This window comes from Crocodylus porosus, unplaced genomic scaffold, assembly GCF_001723895.1.
Source record: "Crocodylus porosus isolate Cpor-Errol unplaced genomic scaffold, CroPor_comp1, whole genome shotgun sequence".
NCBI lineage: Eukaryota > Metazoa > Chordata > Crocodylia > Crocodylidae > Crocodylus > Crocodylus porosus.
Genome location: NW_017728943.1, coordinates 82,455,631 through 82,479,100, shown reverse-complemented (window position 1 = coordinate 82,479,100; position 23,470 = coordinate 82,455,631). Strand labels below are relative to the sequence as shown.

At 49.4% G+C, this 23,470-nt stretch overlaps 2 protein-coding genes across 2 annotated transcripts; one reads left to right on the top strand and one right to left on the bottom strand.

The window, feature by feature from the left end:
- Positions 1-245: 245 nt before the first annotated feature.
- Positions 246-12,629, bottom strand: YIPF3 (Yip1 domain family member 3). The gene is made up of 9 exons (XM_019549684.1): positions 12,497-12,629; positions 12,062-12,271; positions 11,386-11,492; positions 10,596-10,641; positions 9,681-9,773; positions 3,715-3,846; positions 2,952-3,065; positions 2,012-2,135; positions 246-728 (listed from the first exon to the last, which is right to left on the bottom strand). The coding sequence occupies exons 1-9, from the start codon at positions 12,578-12,580 to the stop codon at positions 607-609; spliced, it is 1,032 nt and encodes a 343-aa protein (XP_019405229.1). The 5' UTR covers positions 12,581-12,629; the 3' UTR covers positions 246-606.
- A 375-nt stretch (positions 12,630-13,004) lies between these two features.
- Positions 13,005-18,297, top strand: POLR1C (RNA polymerase I subunit C). Its single transcript, XM_019549683.1, has 9 exons — positions 13,005-13,109; positions 13,205-13,276; positions 13,416-13,523; positions 14,961-15,093; positions 15,232-15,351; positions 15,573-15,725; positions 16,126-16,275; positions 16,901-17,017; positions 18,096-18,297. Exons 1-9 carry the CDS (start codon positions 13,041-13,043, stop codon positions 18,212-18,214), a joined length of 1,041 nt encoding a protein of 346 aa, XP_019405228.1. The 5' UTR covers positions 13,005-13,040; the 3' UTR covers positions 18,215-18,297.
- The last annotated feature ends 5,173 nt before the right edge of the window (positions 18,298-23,470 follow it).

Sequence of the window (23,470 nt, the reverse complement as noted above, 5' to 3'; positions counted from 1 at the left end):
AGGCAATTCAGTTACTCAGCGCTCCAGCTGAACTGCAGTTGCCTCTGGCTTCCTGGGCTGTGAAACAATCACCTTAGGGGAAGTTGCTTCATTTGAGATATTGTAGAAGTAGATGGGACAAATGCCTGGAGAATACAATGGAGCAAATAACTCCACTTTGGCCCCACAAGGAGAAGAGAGAACAGATTTTATGGGACCTATCAGAGCTCTCCCATTGTACGAGGCAGTTTCAAGGTAAGACATCACTCAGCACCAACAGCAATTTAATTCTTCTCTCTAAAGGAGAGGAGCAGAACATGTAGCCTGGGGTGTACAAGAGCAAGCAAGACAGCAAGGGAGGGGGAAAATGACTTACAAAATCCCAGCTACATGGATGACGCTGAGAGTACAGCTGTGCATGGTGCAGCCCAGGTCCAGGCTGAGGGAGCCTGCCTCCTTTGAGTCAATCAAGAAGCCCTGCATTTAGCTCCCTGAAACCTTAACCCAAAGGAGCGGGGCGGAGAGAAACCGAGTCCTATGCCTGCCATTTTGTCTTTTTTCCGAGTAACAGCAGGAGGTTGTGACCTAGCTGGCCCCAGAAGAGATGAGGGCAACAAGTCCATGAGACTATGAGGTCAGGGCCACGACTTTGACTGTTGTGTTCAGTACCACAGAGGAAACAACTGGAATGTCTCTGGCAACTCTCTGAAATGGGGGGACATTGGGTCCTTCCAACGTGTCCAAGATACCTGTGGGGGAAGGGAAAAGAAGCAAAGGTCACTACTGGGCTAAACCAGACACAACAAATGTCTTTACTCCACTCAGACCAAAGAGTAGCTGGTGGGGACAGGTAGCAAGGAGTTACAACGGCCTTCAGCTTCACAGAAAGCAGAAACACCTCCATACCGTGCACCATGTACACAGATCAGAGCATGCCACCCCTGAACTAGAGCAGGGAAGCTGTGGGCACCTCCCAGAGCAGTACAGAGCTTGTCACCTTAGAGATGTGGCTCTGACCTCAGCACAGGCACTACTAGTGAATGCTGCTTTGCTGTCCTCAGCCCAGATCACTCCTACTTCCCATCCCCAGGTGCTCTTAACACAGTTTACATTAGGAGCTGCAGCTGAGACGGGTGGAGTGTGGAATCTGTACATCTCTTCAATAAAGATCTGGTTTGGCAGGGAACGTGGGCATCAACTGAGGTGCTCTGCCCCAGTCCCTACTTATTACCCTCTCAGTTCCTCCCCTCGATACAAGTGACTTCTCCTTGGGCGCCCTGAGGTGAATCCCACAGAGGAAATGCTACCATAACCTGTCTGCTGAAGATTTGCAAGTGGGACCTGGGAGCATCTCAGAGAGGGGACTGTGGAATTAGAGAGGTTCTAGTGCAAGCTGATGACTACGATTAAGAAAAACTTCTACATGAAAAGGGAGGCTGGAAAAACTGGGATTGTTCACTTTGCTACAAGACAAATAAGGAGGGGTCATACAAGCACACAATGACAGCTAGAGGGGACAGATGTTGGGGGCTTCTGTCCTTTTTACTGTAGCAAGGGAATGGCCAATGACATTAAAAGGTAACTAATGCTAAAGGTTGTAAGAAAAAAACATGGTCATGCAAACACATGATTAGGCTATGGACTGTCCTATCATACAGAGTTGCCCTTCCTGAGTATTTAGCAAGATTAAGAAGAGGATTAGATGTTCATAGCTACAGTAAGACTGGTCAGAGGTATAACAGGTGCATCAATACATCTTGGCAGGGAAATAAATCTTGTTGAATTAGGGATATTAAATGCTAGAAGGAGACCTAGTGTAGGCAGCAGGTCAGCCCAGCTCTGCCTCCTGCTGGACTTTTACGCCACTGTCTAAAGCAGCCACTAGCAGCCTCTGCCAAATACAACATATGTACACAGACAGACTTAGGGTCTGATCCAACACAGCCCATTCCACAGTTGGCCCATGGCTAGGGAGAACAATGAGTAGTCCTTCAGGTACATGAGGGTGTTGCCTTTCTGCCTCTTCTCTTACCTTCTACCACCTTGTGATAAGCAAAGTGCAGATAGAGGAGGAAGAGCATATGCAGGGCAGACAGGGTTCCACACAATATGAGCCGTTGGGTGTGTCCCACTGTGCGTGACACCAAGACAGCAACCTAGGTACAAGACATGTTAGAGAAGATTCCTGCTGCCCCAGCCTCCAATTTTAGAACCCCGAGCATGTACGAGGATGGGCCATGCTGCAAGAGCTAATGGAGATTCTGGAAGCTCTCAAGAATCTTCTTCTGGAAGATTCTTGAAAAGCTCTCAAGCCCTAATGTCCTGGTTCATTTTGTGTTAATTTTCAGAGGGATACGTACAAAGAGTCATTACCAATCCCTCATCCCCACCTTCAGGCAGGATAACAGGATCCCTGCTGCATCAAGTGTTGCAAACAACCAGGCCTCTGGGGCCCCTCAGAGAAAGGGTTAGAGTCCCACCGGGGAGCAGCAACCTCCTGACATGCTAACGGAAGTGGACAAGGTCTGGGCACCTCACAGCCACCCCACCTAACAGTACCACTGACAGTAGTGTCAGGCTGGGCTTTGCAACAGTCAAACTGGGTCTGATGAGAATCACTGCCAACTCCAATGAACAGAGAGCAGATCATAATGCCATCATCAATAATTAGCTCCCAGGCCTCAAGTGGCTCTATAACATATCAAATGCAGTTCTTCACTGAAAACATTAACTCGTGGACTGTATGTTTTCCCTTTTCTTTTGAGCTGGAGTGCCTTTGCCACAATTCATAGGGGGACGAATATACTGCTGTGGCTCTTGGATTAAAACCAGCTTCTCATGCAGTTCCTCAGCCAGTCAGTAGTGAATGTCACTGCTCTAGGAGGGGTAATGCATCTAGACAGGGCAATGACAAACACCCCTGCCTGCAAAATTAAGTATTTTGGCTGCAAGCCAGGGTGACTCTCTCTTACCATGCGTAACGTGGAGAGGCCACCAATCCCGAGCCAGAATACATAGAAAAGGGAGTGGAAGTGGATGTTATATGTGATGAAGAGAGTGACACAGTGTCCAAAAAGGCCGTAGCCCTGTCAGAAAGAGAAAGTGCAAGGTCAGAATGAACAACTGGGCACGGAGGTATAGGGGGGTTAAATGGACAGGAACAAGAGCAACATATTCCTGACACATGTCAGAGAAGCCCAAAGCTTCACTGTAGCTGCCTGCACAACTCCAGAGAAGTGCAGCCATCATACAGCACAGATACCTGTGCTCAAAGCATGTTGTTCTGCATCAGGAAGTTGGAGCCTGCCTAAGGCACATGGGACTGGAGGACCCATAGAAATTTGGACAGTGACAGGGTCTGAAGGGGATGAAGGAAAGCTACCTTTAGGGGCAAACTGAAACCTCCCAACTTTCAAAACCAGGCCCCAGGAAAAGTAACAAAGAGATCTTATTACTGTCCACCTCCCCCACAATGCCTTATCTCAGGATTCTCATGGGCAGAAAGAGCTGCCTAGGACTCAAAGGAAATTCCTTTCTTGCTCCAAAACAAGCTGCATGTAGGGGTGTTTGTGTGTGTGTGGGGGGGTGCACCTTATTCACCTTCACACAGGGATCCTCATTTTACCAGGATGCAGGGAACACATTCTCAATCCTGAGAAGGGAGCCCAAACTTCCTAATCTACTGAAGCTCCAAGCAGATCATAATGTACCCCAGGAATCCCATTCTGTACGTACCAGCAACGACAACATTTGCACCATAGTGATCTGGGCATTGCACAGGTATGCCAGGAAATAGATAAAGGAGGAGACGCCCAGCCAGTAACCAAAGCAGGTGCCAATGGCTGTCCCCATCAGCGTGCCTTCTCTCTACACAGAAAACAAAAAGGTGAAGGTTGGGAGAGGAGACATCATGCATGTACAGAAAAGTTACCAGCTACTCTTCAAACACTCATCCTTGAAGAGATCCATTAGCTTCTGGTAGCTGTTAACAATGTAACACACACAAAATGTAGGGAGACTGTAACACACAAAACATACACACCATTTTGTACTGCAGCACATGCTCTGGTTTCATGTTGTTCCATGTATCTTGTTTGTAGTGCAAAGCGTGCTTTGGCCCCTCCTGTCCTGCCTGTTGCCGAGTGGCAGATATATGCTCCAGAACTAACCCTCTGGGTGAGCCCCCAAGTCTCAGACTGCCTGGGTATGGGCAAAGTCTCCCCAAAGGAGTGCAACTACAGACTATGCCTTGTAGTTAATGGTATTTTGAATTGCATTTGGTACTTTCTTTGTCTTTCTCTACTGTAATAAATCTGACCTTTTCTGGTACACTGCTTGCAAGGAGGGGGGAAGAGGATGTTGCTTATGAGGCACCACCATCCAATTTGCTGACCCCAGATTTCTGGGTGGGGGCTCAAGCCACAGTGAAAACTTTTGGTGTACCTCGAAATTTGAACCCAGCCCTTGTTGCTTCTGACCAGTGCCTGGCAGAAATGTTATTTTAGGTGCTTGTCTGGGATATCATTTTTGGATACACCCAAAGCGATTTTCCACTGTACCCTGAATAAATTGGAGGTGCATTCTTAGATCTGTGGATGGATTTTGCATCCAGTTTTGGGGTGTCCACTGCCCCCTGAAATTGGGTTGCCTGCTGCACCTCAAGATTCAAAGGGTCCCCTGATATTTTGGGGGTTACTCACTATCCCTTGCAAGCAGTTACATAGTAGTGAATAAGGATTACCTTGGACTGGGTTAGTATCAGGTGGAGCTGTCAGTGTTGGGCACCTGGTAAAAGGAAGTGCAGGTACAGCCAGAGAAATCCTTACTCGTTATACTGGCATATTGAGAGAGCTAACCAGGGAAACAGTACAGGGCCTCTTGCAAAAATCTTTTACGTATTTTAGAAAAGTACAGGGTACACAGACTGAAGGTTAGGACAGAGGAGGGAGGCCAGGCTGTGCTTTGTGAGCTACCGGTATCAGTAGATCCTCTGGAAGTCCCAGTGCTAATAGAGGTAGATAATGAGATTTGGACCCTGACTGCTTTCAGGATCCAGGCTCCATCTATCCCTACTAAGGATGTACTTGACAGATGCAAAGAGTCCACATGAGTCAGCGGGGGGAAGGAAGGCAGGCAAAAGCAGCAAGTCCTTCCCCTCTAGTCTATGAACATGGATAACTCTGAGGGGTTCCCTGGTGCATAGGCAGCAGTGCCAGGGCAGGCTTTAAGGGAGGCTGTGCAGCCCCATCCAGAGTCTGCTGCATATAGGAAGCCACTCCCCCCTTGCCTGGTGAGGAGGCTTTGGAGGTCTGGTATTCTCATGCTTAGAGCACTGGCAAATGCTGGATGAAGAGAAATGGCGCTGCTTAATGGAGAGCCTCAGGGAGCCAGCCTTTGGAGTGATTTGTGCTTTAAAATACGACAATCCTACCATCACAGCTCAACTGTGCCACAAGGACTTACTAGGTGCATTCGGAGGTACAGAGAGGGCTGACAAATTGTATTTTAAATTTTGCAGCATCTACCAAAAGAAAAGGAAAAAGGTCTCCATCTATGTGCTGAGGCTGGAGAAGATGCTGCAGAAGGCTATAGCTAAAGAACGTCTAACTCAGAAAGGAGTTAACCTTGTTAGACTCAACCAGATATTGATGGGGTGGTATACAATAAAAGAATACTAGTGAGCCTCAACCTCATTAATCAGATAGTCAATCCCTTGGGTCTCAGTCAACTGATAAAAGATCTGGGAGAAGGAGGAGCAGCAAACAGTGAAGGAGTCTATCTAGTCCCATGGCAGGGCTGCTCCCCACCCCGCAACCCCAAGAGCCTTGGTAGTGAACACTCAAGATCTCTCTTGACAGGATGAAATCCTGGGGGGATAGGTGGCTGCATTACCAAGCAGGATGGATCTTGTGGGTCCTAAACCCCACAGGTCTTTTGAGGCCACTGGGCCCCCCCCAGGGGTCTGTCATCTCAGAACCCCATAAGTAAGCTAGGCACCCCCTGTTTCATAAGTGTGGGGAGCACAGGCATTCAGCTACCAGGTGTGGAAATGCCAAGAACCCCACCCTGGTGTTGCAGAAATTGAGAGTTGGCTGGGTAAAGTCAGAAAATGAGGATGGGGTAGCTGCCAAAATCTCTATAACTCCAAGACTCCCACCCTCCAGGCTTGCCTGGATAGCTCCCTCCAGGCCTAGTAGCACCCCGAATAGAGGTCCTAGGTGAGGATTGAGGAGAAAGTGTGTCCTAATACGCTAGACAGCTGGTCTCAGATGACTATCATTTCACAGATTTCATAGACATTAGGGCTGCAAGATCATCAGGTCCAGCCCCCTGCCCAAGGGGCAGGATTTTTTCAGTCATTCTATGAGTACCTGAGGCACTTGCTGCTGTAACCCTTAATGGGCTAAGTTTGTGTGGTCTGAGCCAAGAGGCACATCCCTATAACGACTACATTATAATCTGATTGGAACTCCCAGAGGAGGTTGTGGGAATCGAGGAGGAAGTAACTAGGGGTATATGCAACTACAGCTGTAAAGAAACACTGCCCCCAGGTTCTCTATCAAAGCGCACTGCTAGAATGTTGGGTCTTCCCCAGGAGAGTATTCTCCAGCTATCTGTTAACTATGTGGTGCTGGAACAACCCCCTTTACATAGGCTTAATGCTGCTGGTCTGCAAGAAGTGCAAGAACAAGCCCAGACATGCGATGTTATAAAAGGTGTAAAAGGAGTGGGGTACTCTTCTAATCAGGTTAGCTGCAGGTACTAAAGTATTCCTGAGGGAGTGGGTTTAACTTAAAATTGGTGGATGGAGTGCTGCATGGAATAACCACCAACCCATGTGGTAAGCAATAAAAGCAGTTGGTGCTGCCCAACAGATACAGAACTGTAGCCATGACAGCTTTCCACTATGACTTCGGGTACTTGTGGTCTGAAAGGACTCTGGAACTTATTCGAGATAGATTCTAATGGTCACGGATGGCCGGCAATGTCTGACAGAATTGCGAGTCTTGTGCTCAGTGCATGCAAAGCAAAACCCTACCCTCCAAGACTGCCTATCTGCATAGCATTGCCAGTATGAAGCCACTCAAACTGGTATGTATTGATTTCCAGTCTCTGGAACTAGATAGGAAGAGCACTGGGGATATTTTAGCGGTGACAAACCATTTCCCTTGGTATGCCCAAATATAACCCACTCAGGACCAGAGTCACTACAGTCACATGTGTGCAGTGGGAAAAATACTTCTCTGTTTATGGGTTTCCAGGTTGAATACACTTGGATAAGGGGAAACACTTTGAAAGCTGATTTCTGAAAGGCGTTCAAGATAGCTGGAATTCAGAATCCAGAACCATCCCATATTGCCCACAAGGGGACTTGCTACCCAGGCATTTCAACTGGACTTTGCTAAACATGTTGGGAACACTGTGTGCAGAAGAGAAAGTGAGCTGGAGTCAGCATGTTGCATTTTTGACACATGCTTACAATGCCACTCAGAGTGATAACACTGGGCTCAGCCCCTACTTTTTGATGTTTGAGTGGGAACCTCGCCTTCCTATAGACTTGTATTTCAGGGTAGTTGAAGACAGTGACGGTTATGATGTGTGTAAACAGTATCTCACCAAACTACAGGACAGACTTAAGAAAGAGTATCACCTCACCATGACAACCACTTCCAGGAATACTGATAAGACACAAGCACCAGTATGATGCTAGAGAGTGGATACAAGGCTCCAGTCTGAAGACAGGGTGCTACTGCAGAATTTTGGCATAGTGGAAAAAACACAAGATAGCTGACAGATGGAAGGCCACACCTTACTTAGTGGTCAAATGACTTGGAGACCTACCTGTCTATAAGGCAAGACTTGAGATAGGACTGGGAAAACTGTACACCGAAACCTACAGTTGGCAGTCGAGGAGTTAGTTTGTCTCCCACTACCCATGGAGGAGAACCACCCAGAAAGGACAGATTCTCAGAAGGGGGACCTGACAAGAGCCTGGCACAGACCACCCCTTAATTGAGAGAGGGAGAGGGACCTCCAACCTTCCTGTCACCTACAGGAGAAAGCCACTCTGCACCTGTACCTACCATGTCCATGGCAGTAAGAATTAGAAGGCCTGTGCAGCACCTAACTTATAATAGCTGCAGAGCTGCATCACAGACACCTGTTACTTTCCAATGCTGGCATTAGAAATAACCCATACCAAGGAGTTGTTGAGTTGTGGGGATGTCAAATTCTGGGCTGTGGTTAGAATGTAACGCACATAAAATGAAGGGAGAACATAACACACAAACCGTACAAGTTATTTTGTACTGCAAGATGTGTTCTGGTTTCATGTTGCTAAGTTTCTTGTTTCTACTGCAAAATGTGCTGGTTACGTATCTGCTGTACATAAATTCTGTACTACAAAGTGCACTTTAGTTTGGCTATGATAATGGATGCCACCAGTGTCTATTTTGCTGTAATACTGCATCTTGCTTTCCTTCTACCCTCAGGCCTCCTGTGAGCGTTGATCTGGTGAAATGCATGCTGTAGGGACAGTAAGCAGAACCCCACCCCTGCTTTATAGCCTTTTCTTTCAGGCTCCCCCCACCCCAGCTTGTTCCGAGACCAGAAAACCTGGTCTCTCTTCTTCAGTACAAATCAGGGGAAACCTGAGGCCCTGGCCTCATTGGCCAGGGTCAGCAGTGTTTTTTTAAATTAACTGGTTAAGAGAAAGGCATGGAAGCATGGCAAAACTGGTAATATCATGCCGGGTACACAGGAAGAGGCAGCCGGCTATAAGAGGGGGCTGGAGCTGGAAAAAAAGGACTCCAATGAAGTGCCCCAGCCAGAGGAGCCAACATGAAAGGGAAAACTCAGCCAGGCATTGCCACAGGTAGGCTTAGCCCATAAGGCTTCTCTCCAGATTTTCTCTGCCCCAGCTGAGCTGTGTGATCAGAACTAGGAATTTTGGGGGTACGCTATGTTAACTGGGCCAACAGTCACCCCTTCACAGCCACCGTGTAGAAGTGGAGATCAGCACCCTACACAGCCTCCCAGGGAGCAATGATAGGTCCCTGAGGTGCAGCAAACCCCAAAGAGTAGCTCATAAGATTCTCTGGTGTGGGTCCCTTCTGTCCAGCCTGTTGCTGAGTGGCAGGTCTAGAGGTGCAGGCCTCCAGAACTAACGCTCTGGGTGAGCCCCCAAGTCCCAGGCTGCCTGGGCATGGGTGGAGTCTCTCCAAAGGGGTGCAACTATAGATTATACCTTGCTGTTTGATATTTTTTTTGTGTGTACTGTAATATATCTAACCTTTTGTGTTTACACTGCTTGCGAGGAGGGGGCATTGTTTATGAGGGGCACCCCCATCCAAATGAGCGATTCCAGATTTCTGGGTGGGCACTTAAGCCACAGTAAAAAACGTATTGGGTATGCTGAAATTTGAACCCAGCCCTTGCTGCTGCCAACTAGCACCTTGCACAAGAGCTCCAGCACATGGCAACATTGAGGAGGCTATACAGTCTACTACACTGACCTGCCACCAGCCAGCTTCTCGGGGCAGCAGGGTATCAGTCTCTCTGCATCTTCCAGCCTTAGGCAATAAGATCTTCCCACCACCTTCCCAGTCAAGTCCCTTCCAAAACAAAGCCTCCCTCACCCACCTCCATGTAGTCTTACAGCTGGGTGCAAAACCTGACCTGTAACCAAAACTTGCTCTTACAATGATAGTGTCCGAGGTCTTCATCCCATGCAGAAGGATGGCCACCAGCGTGAAGACAAGCATGAGAGGCCCGTAGAGCTCACCTGCAATCTTCTACAGGGGGAGACAGACAGGGGAAGGGCTTGTAAATGCTGCATCACACTGAACAAGGGACACAGCAGGTGCCTCATACAAAGTTTGTGACCTGACCACTTGTTGACCTGAGCTGTTACTCTGCAAAGGCTGGTGACAAGGACAACACTAAACCCACCATTTGATTAAGAGTCTATGAGGAAAGAGTACAGAGCTACTGAGTGAGGCACCAGAACAGAAGCCTGAGTCAGTTCTGTCCCACTGCCCAAAGATTTGATTGAGGAACCGTTATAGGAATCTGTGCCCAAGCAACTCGCATGAAATGACTGTTGCACGTGTCTGACACAATGCTTTAACTAACTTCCCGCCCTTATGGCACTAGCTCTCCATTAACTGTGGGGAGATTGAGGCTAAACATAGGGCCACAGAAAGAGTCTGTGTCAGACCTGGAGTTCCCAGCTCTCATACAAGAGAAAACAAAGGCTGTTTATAGCTCTGTTGGCAGCAATATATTTAACTGGCTTCTCTTTTTTTAGCAAACTGGCAATTCAGAAAAGTCCCTGGAGAGGGGAGCTAGAGCTGAGTAACTGTGCCAGCTCTGCAGAGATAGAAGATGAAGCAAAGGTTTAATAAAGTCTCTCTTATAGCTTTTTTTGCTTCTGGTTAAGTGTTGAACTCCCAGCAAGTATAGGTGCACAGCACACTGATAATAGCACTTGTCACGCTGCCATCTCCACTCCTGTTTATATGAATGAATTATGTGTTCCATGGACCCAAGGCCCATTCAGTTGGGATACAGAGGCTAATTTGCTGTGGGGAAAGCTTCCTTGGGAAAGTACTCACCTGTGGAAAATTAATCATCTTCACAGGGATCATGGACTCCAGCAACCTGCACCACACAGAGGTACACAAAGATGTCAAGAACAAAGAAGGTAACAGAAGGGGTTAACAATAAATCCAAGATGTGAAAAATCCCTTGTCCCCCAATCCCTGAGCCAGCTAAGCCCTGAACCCAGGGTCAGATTGGAACCTGTGGTTTAGTGATGCATGACTCCATATCCTATCCTCCATCACAACCAAGCCAGCCAGTTCCCAGGAAAACTGGGGCACTGGTGGCAACACTGCCTCCAGAGGGAAAAAGCCTGTACTGCAATCCTAATTAACTGCACATGCCAGTTTCTGAAAGGTGGCTGCCAGCCCAGTGGACTAAGGAAGGACTTGCCACCACAAGGGATGTGGGGATCAGGAGGAGGTTATCAGAGAAGACCCCACAAACTTTTGCCTCGTTGAACCAGCCACTTTGTGGCGGAGAGAGGTGGGGAATCACTCGCTGCACATCAGAAGAGGTGGGAAATAAGCACTACATAGACTAGAAGGTGCTGCATAGTTCATGTCTGGAAACAGCACCAAGGACTTACAAACAAAATGAGCAACCTCCCACTATAAGGAGGGTGGCTCTGCCAACACCACTGCAGCTCTAACAAGACAGCCCCTGTGCCCCTGTTCTGCTCTCCTGGGGAAGCCTTTCCAAAACATCCCTCACACTGGACATGGCAATAAGTGGGATGGGGTAGGAAGGTGAAGTGCCTGCACAGGCCCATTCACAGCCCCCATCCTCTCCACCCCTGCTCACCTGTTCCGAACTTGGATGGGCTCCACGTCAAAGTAGGGGCGCAGGATGTCAATGTTGGCATAGAGACTGAAGGCCTTGGAGGCCTGTCTCTTACCCGCCTGCCACATCTGTGGGGGGAAAAGGTGGAAACCTGCAGTAGACCAACTGACCACTGCTGCCACCCTCCCACCTCCCAGGGGACTACCCCAGGGCTGGAGCACTAGGTGACTGGAAGCAACCAGGATACAGAGCAGCTGCGCGAGAACAAGACAGGAGTCACGGTCCACGGTCCCAGGAAATGCCCTGAAATGACTTCCAGGGGGGCTATCCCATGTCTTGCTCCCACCACCAGCCTAGTGCAACTATTGCCTGGTCATCTCCTGCAACTGCAAGAGGCATTAGAGTGTCTCAGGGTCAACCGGAGGGCTGCAAGCTGGGCAGAGACCATAGGTGTGTGTACACACACGTTCATAGGTGTGTTCATGAATGCTCTACGTGTACACACATCCGTATGCGTGTGCAGCTTCATGCGCATGCACGTATGAGCATGCCTGTGTACACGTGTGTACCTGTGGGCATATGCCTTCCAGCCACCCACCCTCTACGTGCTATGAGGCCAGCAATGCCGGCACCCTTCGGGAAGGCAAGGGACAGCATGTGCATGTGTAGGGTGGGATGGCACCCAGCCCTGCCTCACCTGATCGGCCACCTGCCGGCCCAGCTGCCCGCGGAAGCCCTTCATACCCAGGAACTCGCCATCCTCCTCATCTCCCACTGTTGTCTCGGCTTCCTCCTCCTCTTCTTCCTTCATCCGCTGGTGCATCTCGCCCATGTCCTCGAAGCTTGACCCAGACGTATCATCCATGTTCTCCATGTCAATCACCGCTGCCCCACCGCTGCCGCCAGCCTGCACACACCCCGCCAGCCTATCAGCACTGCTGCAGGCGAGCCTGTGCCCAGGATACCCCCAGCCCCTAGCACGACCTCCCCCATACCCTAGCACATTCCCCCGGCTCATGACAATACAGGATAACCCCTTCCCCCCCTAGATACACCCTTCCCCCCCATACGCCGAAGTACCGTCCCTCTCCTCCTCCTATATCCTGGGATACGCCCCCCCTGCATGTGGTACCTGCATGGTGTCCTCGAAGCCGCCCCAGTCCGCGGCCGCCCCGCCCCTGCCGGCCCCCGCTGGGGGAGCGCCGGCTCCCGACATCCTGCCACCCGGCCGCGCCGCGCTACTGGGGGCTCCGGACAGCTGCGGCCAGACAGCTCGGACAGCGGATGTGACGCACGCCCTGCCTGGGACGTGGAGGCTGGGCTTCCCTCTCGCGAGAGTTCGCCTTGGGTGCCATCGTGGTGATGGCGGAAGTGTAAAACAAAACAAAACATCTCAGGCAAATAAAGAAGAAACACCAATTGAGACCGGGCAGCCAAAGGAGACGTCCTCCGTGAGTCATAACAGCTCTGGAAGCAAGGCAAGAAACATGCCATAGAAATAGTAGCTAAAAGCGTCCTCTCCTAGGAGCTGCCACGCTCAGCATGGCGGAACAACGCATCGAACTCTTAGTGCGCCTGCGCAGGGAGGGCACAAAGAACGGGAGGTCTTGTACATAACACGCCTACTCAGCATCACGTGACGGGCAGGAGTTGCGTGCTTGCGTCACGTGGGCAAGATGGCGGAGCGCGGCAGCTTGGAGGAGATGCGGAGCCGTGTGGTGCTTGGCGAGTTCGGCGTCCGCCACGTGAGGGGGGAGAGGTGCGGGGGCTACGGCCGGAGGGGGCTCGGGTCCACGCGTGTCCCCCCGTGACCCACGCGTGTCTTCTGCCCGTCTCGCAGGTGCATACCACGGACTTCCCCGGCAGCTATCCGGGCTACACCGACGCTTGGGACCCGGTCACCTTCCGCCAGGTGAGCAGGCGGGTGGGGGGCAGCAGGGCCGGAGCGGAGCGGGTGTCCTATCCCTGGCCCCTCCGAGCTCCTGCGGGTGACAGTGGGGCACCCCATTGACCCCGCGATGTCCCGTTCCCTCCGCCCTGGCGGGCTGCAGGGTTTCCACGTGGACGTGACCCACATGGACGAGGGGCTGCTGGAGTTCGATCTGGTGGGCATCGATGCCGCCATTGCCAATGCCTTCCGCCGCATCCTGCTGGCCGAGGTAGGGCTTGTGCTGGGCTCCACTCAGGGTCAGACCAAGCACCAGGTTTGGGGTCAGGAGGGATTTTGCTGTGTGGTGAGATTGGTTTGGGCTGTGGGGGGATTTGCCTTGCTCTGTAACATGGGTGCAGGCCTCTGCCCAGGACTGCTCGATATTTTGAAGAAGCAGGACGGTGGCTCTCGTGGGTCCCTGGCTTGGCCTGTAGCAGGTTGGGGTGTTGCGTCTATGCTGTGTCAGGGTTGCGGTCAGTCACGTGTAGCAGTTGTGGTTCTTATGAGATGGTTGGACAAAAACGATCCTGCCTTAGGCAGGGGCTGGACTAGATGTGACCTCTGGAGGTCCCTTCCAGTCCAACTTCCTGATGACTTGGATACTCAGTTGTTGTCTGTTTTCCCCCCTGGGGTGTCTCTTGCTGCCGTAGGGAGCTGATGCAGAGCAGGGCTGGTGCAGGCTGGAAGCTGCAGGCTTGGTCACGGTTTCCTTTGCCTTTCATCAAGTTTTGTCCTAGCTGCTGGAGCAGGTGTGGGATTTGGCAGGTTGGAGAAATAAGGTCATACTTTGGGAAAAGGAGGCGACTGATTAGAGAGAGATGGAAAAGGCAGAAGTGCCAAAGTTGCTGGGGGCAGAGGGAGGTCAGAGGGCCATGAGTCGACTCGTTTGCTGCTGAGCTTATGTTTCTGCTGGAGGATGCAACGCGTATATTCTGGAGAAGAAATAAGCAACCCGATTGTTTCCTCTCCAGACAGCCAGAGAGGGTGGTCTAAGACAGGCCTAGTGTTACAAATTGAAACTGATTAATTAACCAGCATATACCAGTAATGACAGCACTGGAGCTGCTTCCTCAGAAGAGTTTTGCACAGATCTCCATGCCTGGTCAAGGGTAACAGTGAAACTAGTGGTATTAGTCAGTTATGAAGAGACTGCAGAGTCTGGTCTGCAAGAAAATTAGGAAATATAGAGAGAGCAAGAAAAGAAGAGTAAAAACAGAGGAGAAAGGAAATGGAGGAACCTAGTTTAGCTCACCAAGTTTCAACCAAAGCACTGTCAAATCCTTCTAGATGTGGGAACACCTGCATGCAATGTGTAAAGTAAAACCAGTAATTACAAACGGGAACCCTTGGTGTCAAAACCATTGTGACCTGCTGTAGTCTGTCTGAATTCTTTGCAACAGAATTGTTACTTTAGTTTTTTTTTTTTTTTGCACTCAAGAAATGAATGATAACTCGGAGCTGGTGTCTTTCAAGGGAGCTTGAGTCTAAAAGGGTTGAGAACCACTGATCTGGATCACTTGTGGGAAGGGGCTGTCACCAGGAAGAATTAATTAGATCCCAAAAAGGGTCTGTGTGAAGCAGAAATGGTCTGGCTTGATATTGGGTGGGGGTGCACTGCAGGCATGCTGCCTGCCAGGACTGACTTGCTGTCTCTCTACTCCTTAAGGTACCGACAATGGCTGTGGAGAAGGTCTTTGTGTATAACAACACATCCATTGTGCAGGATGAGATCCTGGCCCATCGCTTAGGCCTTATCCCTATCCAGGCTGACCCTCGCCTTTTTGAGTACAGAAGCCAAGGTGAGAGCCAGCACCAGGACAAAAGGATGCATTGGGGGGCTCTTCAGAAGGGGTAACAGATTGCTGTGTGGATTGAGGTTCAGGAAGGGGTGGAGGAGGTGGCCTAGCTTGGGACTCGCTCTTTTTTCCTCTTCCCAGGGGATGAGGAAGGCACAGAAATTGATACCCTCCAATTCCAGTTGAAAATCAAGTGCAGCCGAAATCCCCGGGCAGCCAAGGAGTCCTCTGACCCCAATGAGCTCTATATTAATCACAAAGGTAAACCTCCAAGCTGTTGGGGACCCTGCTGTAAGCCCCATGTAACCTGAATTGTTTTTCCTGTCCTTGAGTGAAGAGAGCCAATCCTGTAGTTCTGTGAAACTTTCTTTTTGGCAAGACCTGATGCTGTTGGGCCAGCAGCCCTTTGCCTGAGTATTGGCTTCTCTCCATGGGTGCTGAGGCAACTTGGTTAGATGTTGTTGGACCTCTCTTCTCCACAGTGTACAGCAGACACATGACGTGGGTACCTCTAGGCAATCAGGCAGACCTCTTCCCAGATGCATGTTTTCGACCTGTTCACGATGACATCCTTATCGCCCAGTTACGGCCTGGCCAAGAAATCGATGTGCTCATGCACTGTGTCAAGGGCATTGGTGAGTTGGGGTTATGAGCTGGGGCAGTGAGATGAATGCGAGTACCCCTGATGCAGGGTGTGTGGGGAAAGGAGGAAAAGGAACCCAGACATTCCTCTAGGGTGGCTTGGTGAGTGCCTGAAGTTCTGAATGACATGAGGACCCCCCATTAGGGTTTCATTGTGCCAAGGGGTGTTACCAGGTATTCTGATGGAAGTGGTTTCTCCTGATTCTTGTAGAAGCTCAAGGCAGTATTGAGAGGAGCTTCATGACACCCAGCAACTCATTCAGGCTCTTGTCTCCTGACTAGTAAAGCAGGGGCTGTGGCCTTTGAGTGGGGTACAGTGCCTCTGCTCCTCTGGCTGCACCATTGCATAAGGTTTGGCTGGGGCTCATGATGACTTCTTTCCTTATTTTCCAGGTAAAGATCATGCTAAGTTTTCTCCAGTGGCCACTGCTAGTTACCGGCTGCTGCCTGACATCACTTTGGTGCAGCCCATTGAGGGGGAGGCAGCTGAGAAGCTGAAAAAGTGCTTCTCCCCTGGAGTCATTGAAATCCAGGACATCAAAGGTACTTTCTATCCCCACCCCAGGACCGTAGCACTGGTTAAGGGGAGACTGAGTGCAGACTAGAGGCAAGCATTGTACAGATGGATTCTCTCCTCTGATGTCCCTCCAGCCTGTCTTAGGCAATTCCATTCTGTCCTGGGCCTGGGGTTAACCCATGAATGGCTGTCATATAGATGCACCCAGTGACTGGTTTGGTACCTCCTTTTCTCTTAATCCTTAACACTTTTGATAAGGCAGGAAGTACTTCTTCACTCAGCTCTGTGACTGTCCTCAACACTGTTACCTGCTGCTCCAGGGTCCAGAAACCCTCTCTTGTTGTAATTCCAGGTTGTCAGCCACTCGCTCCCAGTGTTTGAGTTGCTGGCTGGCTCCAGGTATAATATTGGACAAGCTGAGCCTTTTTGAGCTGGCCCTGCCTGGGGAATAGTTGGGGGTGGGGGTTGAAACTTATCCTGTGCTGAACCTTGTATTAGAAATGAAGTAGTTCTTGGTATAGGTCTCCAGTGTCATAGCTAGGTGCAGAGAACTGCCTGTTTTGAATGCAGCGTGCAGGTCTGGTAGCATGAAGCATGAATGCTTGTCCCTACCTGCTGCAGGTTCCTATTTTACGTCTTCTCCACTTGCAGGGAAGAAGGTGGCGAGGGTAGCCAATGCTCGGCTGGACACGTTTAGCCGGGAGATCTTCCGTCATGAGGAGCTGAAAAATATGGTGCGTCTGGCACGAGTGCGGAATCACTATATCTGTAAGTAACCTCGGCCCTAACCACAGAGTACACCCCTTTCCTGCTGCATGCATCGTTTCTTATCCTGCTTAGAGTCTGCAGAGATTTGCCAGCATGTTCTAATCCTTCTTGTTCCTTTTCCTCCAGAGTTTTCCTCCAGATTAACTCTGGTACGTTCATATTCCAGTAAGTAGGTGTCCTTATGGGTATCATAGAATCATAGAAGTAGGGTCGGAAGGGACCTTATAGATCTTCAAGTCCGACCCACTGCCAGGGCAGGAGAAAAAAAAACTGGGCTCAAATGATTCCAGCTAGGTTGGCATCAAGCCTTCTCTTAAAGACCCCCAGGGTAGGAGCCAGCACCACTTCCCTTGGAAGTTGGTTCCAGATCCTCACCGCCCTAACTGTGAACTAGTTCTTACGGATGTCTAATCTAAACCTCCTTTCCAACAACTTGTGGCTGTTACTCTTTGTTATGCCAAGGGGTGTTAGGGGAAACACGGTCTCTCCCAAACCCTTCTGGTCCCCCCTAGTGAGGCCCATCTGGTCACCAGGTCCCCCCTCAGCCTTCTCTTGTGAAGGCCGAACAGGTTCAGGTCCTGCAGTCTCATTGTAGGGGCTGCCCTGTAGTCCCCGGATCATTCAGGTGGCCCTCCTCTGGACCCTCTCAATGTTATCCACATCCCTCCTGAAGTGGGGCGCAGAGAACTGGATGCAGTACTCCAGCTGTGGCCTGACCAGTGTTGCATAGAGGGGGAGGATCACCTCCTTGGTCCTGCTAGAGATGCACCTGTAGATGCACAACAAGGTCCAGTTAGCCCTGCCAACCGTGACCTCGTATTGTAGGCCCATGTTCATCTTGGAGTCAGTAATGACTCCAAGATCCCTTTCTGCCTATGTGCTCTTAAGAAGGGAGTTTCCCATCTTATGAATGTGCTGGGTTTCTGGGGGCTTTGGAGTGATGATAGATCTGCATATTGTGCCGCTTTTGCTGACTAACTTTGCATCATCTGATGTGTTGGCCATGAAGGATTAAACTGGTGGTGGTGCATGTAGGCTGCTTCCTAGTCCCTGTTCTGATCCTTGTGTGTCTCTCCAGTTTCTGTGGAATCAACTGGTATCCTGCCTCCAGACGTGCTGGTGAGTGAAGCCATCAGGGTGCTGATGGGGAAGTGTCAGCGCTTCCTGGATGAGCTGGACTCTGTTCCCACTGACTGAACTTTGCAAGTCTGAGAAGCAAAAGCTTATGCTGTTGGCCTGGGCTTCTTGCAGCCACCGGCATGGATTGTTTCCAGTCCACATGTCTGAGCAGTGAGGGGGCCTTCTGCATGCTGCGGCATTGGGACCATCTACTGTGTGCTGTCCATTCTCTGTACAGATTTTTTAAAACAGAGCTCTGAGGAGGAAATGCTCCAGAATAAAGGTCTCTTGACTGTGCTGTCAGCTGCTGCAGGCAATGTACAGAGGACATTTGATGTACTACCCATTAGCAGCAGGCTACGAAAGTGTCCTGTGGTTTGTGTTCTCCAGCTGCGTGTAGCATAGCAAGGACAAGTGGACCTTAGTGAAGAGTCGACTGCAAAGTGTTGCTATTGAATTGCTAATAAAGTAAGGGCTGCTGACTTTTTTGTGTCTGAGGTTAACTTCATGAAGTGGCTGTGATTTGTGTTGTTTTTTTTTAACTGGGTTAAGTGAAGAGTCACATACTATTGGTTGATGACTTTAATTATGAATCAGTACAAAGTTCCATGTCCTTGAACTTGCAAGGGCACCTGGCAAGTTCTGCTGTAGTCCACGTTCCTGGTTTTCATCTTTTAAATGTCACATTGCAGTGCTAAATATACTACTTTCCCAAGGTGAGTAGTTGCTGGTGTGAGAAAGGATCGTAGATATGGCTGACCTGCTGAAGCAGGGGTGTGTAAAACAGGCTGGGACAGCAGGAGTGTGGCCCCTTGCTCAAGCTGAGCAAAGAATAAAGCATGAAGAGTTTAAAACAAGGGGGAAGAATGTAATATTTTAATGGTATCCAGGAAGAATTAACACGGCTGTGAAAGGCTTGGGGAGATGATTTGGCCCTGTCTCATTCATCTGATCTCCTATCCTGCTACCTACAGAGGTATTGCATGACTTCAGGATGTTATTTTAGCAAGGAGGCAGCTGTAAACTTTAGGTCATTTAGAGATTTTGTTTGCAGCCATTACTGTGCTGGGTTTGAGACTGCTCAAGGGCAGAAAGTGCTAGCCTGTGTGAGCCTAAGGTCATGATTATTTCTATCAGTGACTAAAACCATATCCCCATAAAGGGTACATGGAAATCTAATCTTTTGAATAGCAGACCAGGACTATACACTAAAAACAGTGGATCTCCCCTCCGTTCCCCTGTAATGAAAGGTTTGGAGTGGCTAAGAACTGAAGTGGGGATAGGCTATAGAATCTGTATGGGCAACTGAGCACCAGACACTCTTATTTGTGGTCTTAGTGTAATTGACTGCCAAGATGAATTCTCAGGATGGCAGGCAAAGGTGCATCAGTCAAATACAGGCTGAATTCCTTTTCTTGCAAATCTGGTAGTTGGTAAAGTAGCTAAACCCATTGCTTTGCATAGGTGCCTGGCTGAGTTCTGAGTGGCACATATGGAAAGTAGGCAAAGTATGTTTGTTCTCTGGTCGCCTGACATACTAGCTAGTGGCAGGCAGGTGAAGTCTCTTGCCAGTTGTGAAATGCCCTGCACCTAGCTGTAGCCATGTCTACCTGCTGCAAGGGCTAGGCCAGTTGGCGTTGGTTCTGTAATGTTGCAGAGTACAGTTTCTTCCCTTTTGTGGAATACTGCTTTGGGAAGGATGTGCAGAACTAGCTTATGTAAAACTGTAGTCACTTCTGGAAGGAGACTGTGGCTCTCAGTATTGCCATATCTTCATGGAATAAGATGGTGGGGATTCTCCATAGTGCCTGATGACTACCAGAGACCACTGAAAATGCCAAGTTGTCCAGTAGAAGTTTTAAGGTTGTTGAAGTCTCATGCTGGACTGGGTTTTTGCATTATGCCTTAAGTCATTTTGTTGTTGTGATTATATAATGTTGACTGCCTGACAGCTGATGTAGTACTACTGCTGGCCACTGGACTGCTAAAAGGAGAATTAACTGCAGCCAGTTGTCAAAAAGGCTTGGTAGTGGCGGCTGCACTGAATCTGGGCACTGGGAGTATACACACTCTCCATTTCTCCTTACAGGAAATCTGATGAGTAGCTCTTTTTCATCAACACAACATCAGGTCTCTATGTGCTTTGGGCTGCTGTGAAGGCCAGGACTCTCACCCAGTTCTAGTTAGGCAGGCCTTCGACACTGTCTCTCACCCCACGCTCATTAAAAAACTGGGGGACTGTGGTGTCAACACCTACACAGTCAAATGGGTCGCTAAGTAGCTGAAGGGTTGCATCCAGAGAGTGGTGGTGGACGAGTCATTTTCAATCTGGAGGGATGTGGGCAGTGGGGTCCCCCAGGGCTTGGTCCTTGGGCCCACACTGTTCAACATCTTCATCAGTGACTTGGACAAAGGGGTAAAAAGCACCCTGTTCAAATCTGCTGATGATACTAAGATGTGGGGGGATGTGGGCACGTTAGAAGGAAGGAATAGGCTACAATTGGACCTAGACAGGTTACAAGGGTGGGAGGGCAAGAATAGGATGGGATTCAACACTGACAAGTGCAAGGTGATGCACAAGGGGAGGAAGAACCAGCACCACACCTACAGGCTGGGGAACTCCCTTCTCGGCAGTGCAGAGGCAGAAAAGGATCTTGGAGTCATCACTGATGCCAAGACGAACATGAGTTGGCAGTGTGGGGATGCAGTCAGGAAGGCCAACAGCAACTTGTCATGCATCCACAGATGCATCCCAAGGAGGTGATCCTCCTCCTCTATGCGGTACTGGTCAGGCCACAGCTGGAGTACTGCGTCCAGTTCTGGGCGCTGCACTTCAGGAGGGATGTGGACAACATGGAGAGGGGTCCAGAGGAGGGCCACTCGCATGACCAGGGGGCAGCAGGGAAGGCCCTATGAGGAGAGGCTACGGGACCTGAACCTGTTCAGCCTCCACAAGAGAAGGCTGAGGGGGGATCTAGTGGCCTGTTACAAACTAGTCAGGGGGGATCAGCAGGCACTGGGGGAGTCCCTGTTCCCCCGAGCACTACCAGGAGTTGCAAGAAATAATGGTCACAAGCTGGCAGAGGGTAGATTCAGATTAGACATCAGGAGGTGCTACTTCATGGTCAGGGCAGCTAGGATCTGGAACCAACTTCCAAGCGAAGTGGTGCTGGCTCCTACCCTGGGGGTCAATTCAAGGCTTGACAGTTACCTTGCTGGGGTTGTTTGACCCCAGTACTCTTTCCGGCCTGTGGCGGGGGGTTGGACTTGATGATCTGCTCAGGTCCCTTCCGACCCTATTAACTGTGAAACTGTGTTTTTCTTATTTAGGCAAAGGGAAAAACCTGAAAGTTCTGCTAGTTTCAGGATCCCCAGCACCAACTGAGGCAAAGATCCTGGTACAAACAATGTTTATTTCAGCTGCCAAGTAGTAGTTGCACTAGGCATAGCTTAGCTTATGCACCAAGACTAGAAGCATTCCTTACAAATAGGTCATTTAAACCCTCTGTGACAAGAAGGTGGTTTAGGAAGCCTTAGTACCTTTTATAGTATCGTGTCCAACATAAAAAAAGCCTTTAAAGAATAGTCTGCAATATAGATGGGGTAAGGTCAAGGCCTGCTGATATGTTTTTGTCATCTGGGTACACTTAAGAACTGCTTGATTAGCACCAGCCTTCCCTGCGGTCCCAAGTTGAAGCCCAGTTGTATGTATCCATTCATCTCAAGGGACACATCTACATGTACACTTTAATGTGCATTAGCCTATTTTAATGTCCATTAAAGCATCACTAAAAATCCATGCTGTTTAGTTAACTGCTTTTCAGTTAAGGTGCATTAAGGCAGGCTAATACACATTTTCTTAGTACCTCAATGGAGGTACAAGATTTAATGTGCATTAAGTAAAGTGCATTAATGTGTGTGTAGACACTTTCCATGGAGTCTTACTTTTTGCATCTGTAGAAATTTACTAAGACCATAAATAATAGTGTAGAAGTTAACTATAAAGCAGATTCAGTGCTTCAAGGACAGGCTGATAAGACACAGGCCTAGTCGCCTTGAAGTCTGAAACAATCAAGAATGCAGCCCCCTCCCACACTTTTAGTTAGCATGCGGCCAAAAACCAGTTTTGAAACAATCAAGAGTTTTCTCACACTGACCCAATATTGTTTTCTTTCATAGTGGAAAATTCCCACCTGTGTGCACATCTTGTCTGTAAACTATAAATTGCCTCTAACAATTTTATTTGGGGCCTCTGAGCTTGCTCAGGGTGCCCAGCTTGCTGAATAAATTTTGAGACTGACAGCGACTCTGTATCTTTGGGAACAGCTTCGCAAGGGGTCACGAACTCCTCAACACATCAGTAACTTAAATCCCCTCAGCAAAGCCACAGGACTCTCTAATTTGTCTTCACTGCCTGCCCCAGGAAGTATTCCCACTTACCTTCCTCTCTTAAGGAGTCCTGTTTTCTGGGTGAAGATATCATTCTGCCCTGATACTGATGGACCAGCACGGCCTCTATCCTAGCCTAAAGGCAATGACACTGAACAAATGTACATGCTGCCTCAGATTCAGGATGGCAAAGTTTGTCTTTGTTTCACGCAGACCTGACTTGTGGTTGTTTGCTTACAGCCCAATCCTTCGGGCCTCCTGGAAGCACCTGTGATTAACAGTTGGACACTTCATAAAGGAGTCTTGCTTTTTCCCCTACCCCACCAGTGAAGCACCCATATTATGAAATTGCTATAATTCCCATATCCCTGCTCTTCCCAGGAAGCAGCAATGACTTGGTAGACTTCCTGGTTGGCAGGCAGCCAGTCACCAGCTACAAGCAATCTCTGATGAAATTCCAAAAGGGGGGGTGGGTTCCAGGGACAGTTACTTACCAAGAGCAATGCTAGTATCTGTACTTCCACTCCATAGCGGGACAAACCCAAGATTACTGCTAGATGCTTGTTTGCTGTAGGGGATTGCATCTTGTGTGCCTTCCCACCTATTTTATTTCACACAGACTACCAAAGTGAGGTGAGACCAGATCATGCTCATGTTGGTAGCTTCCAAATGGCATTAGTGTCACAAGTGATTGTCCCTCATGCATTCAGAAAGTTGTACCAGAGTGGGAAAATGCAAGTCTCAGACTCCCTACCCATGGAAGTGATTTGTGGCCCGACGTTACCCAGATGCAAAGTAGATCCTGCTAACAAAGGTGCATGACTCTGTTAGAAATGGAGTATTGTTAGAAATGCACAGCTTGCATCTTGCACCTGATAAGCAAGAAACACTGCCAAGGACTTTTTTCCTTGCCCAGCCTTGCCACAGCTCTTCTTATACTAAATC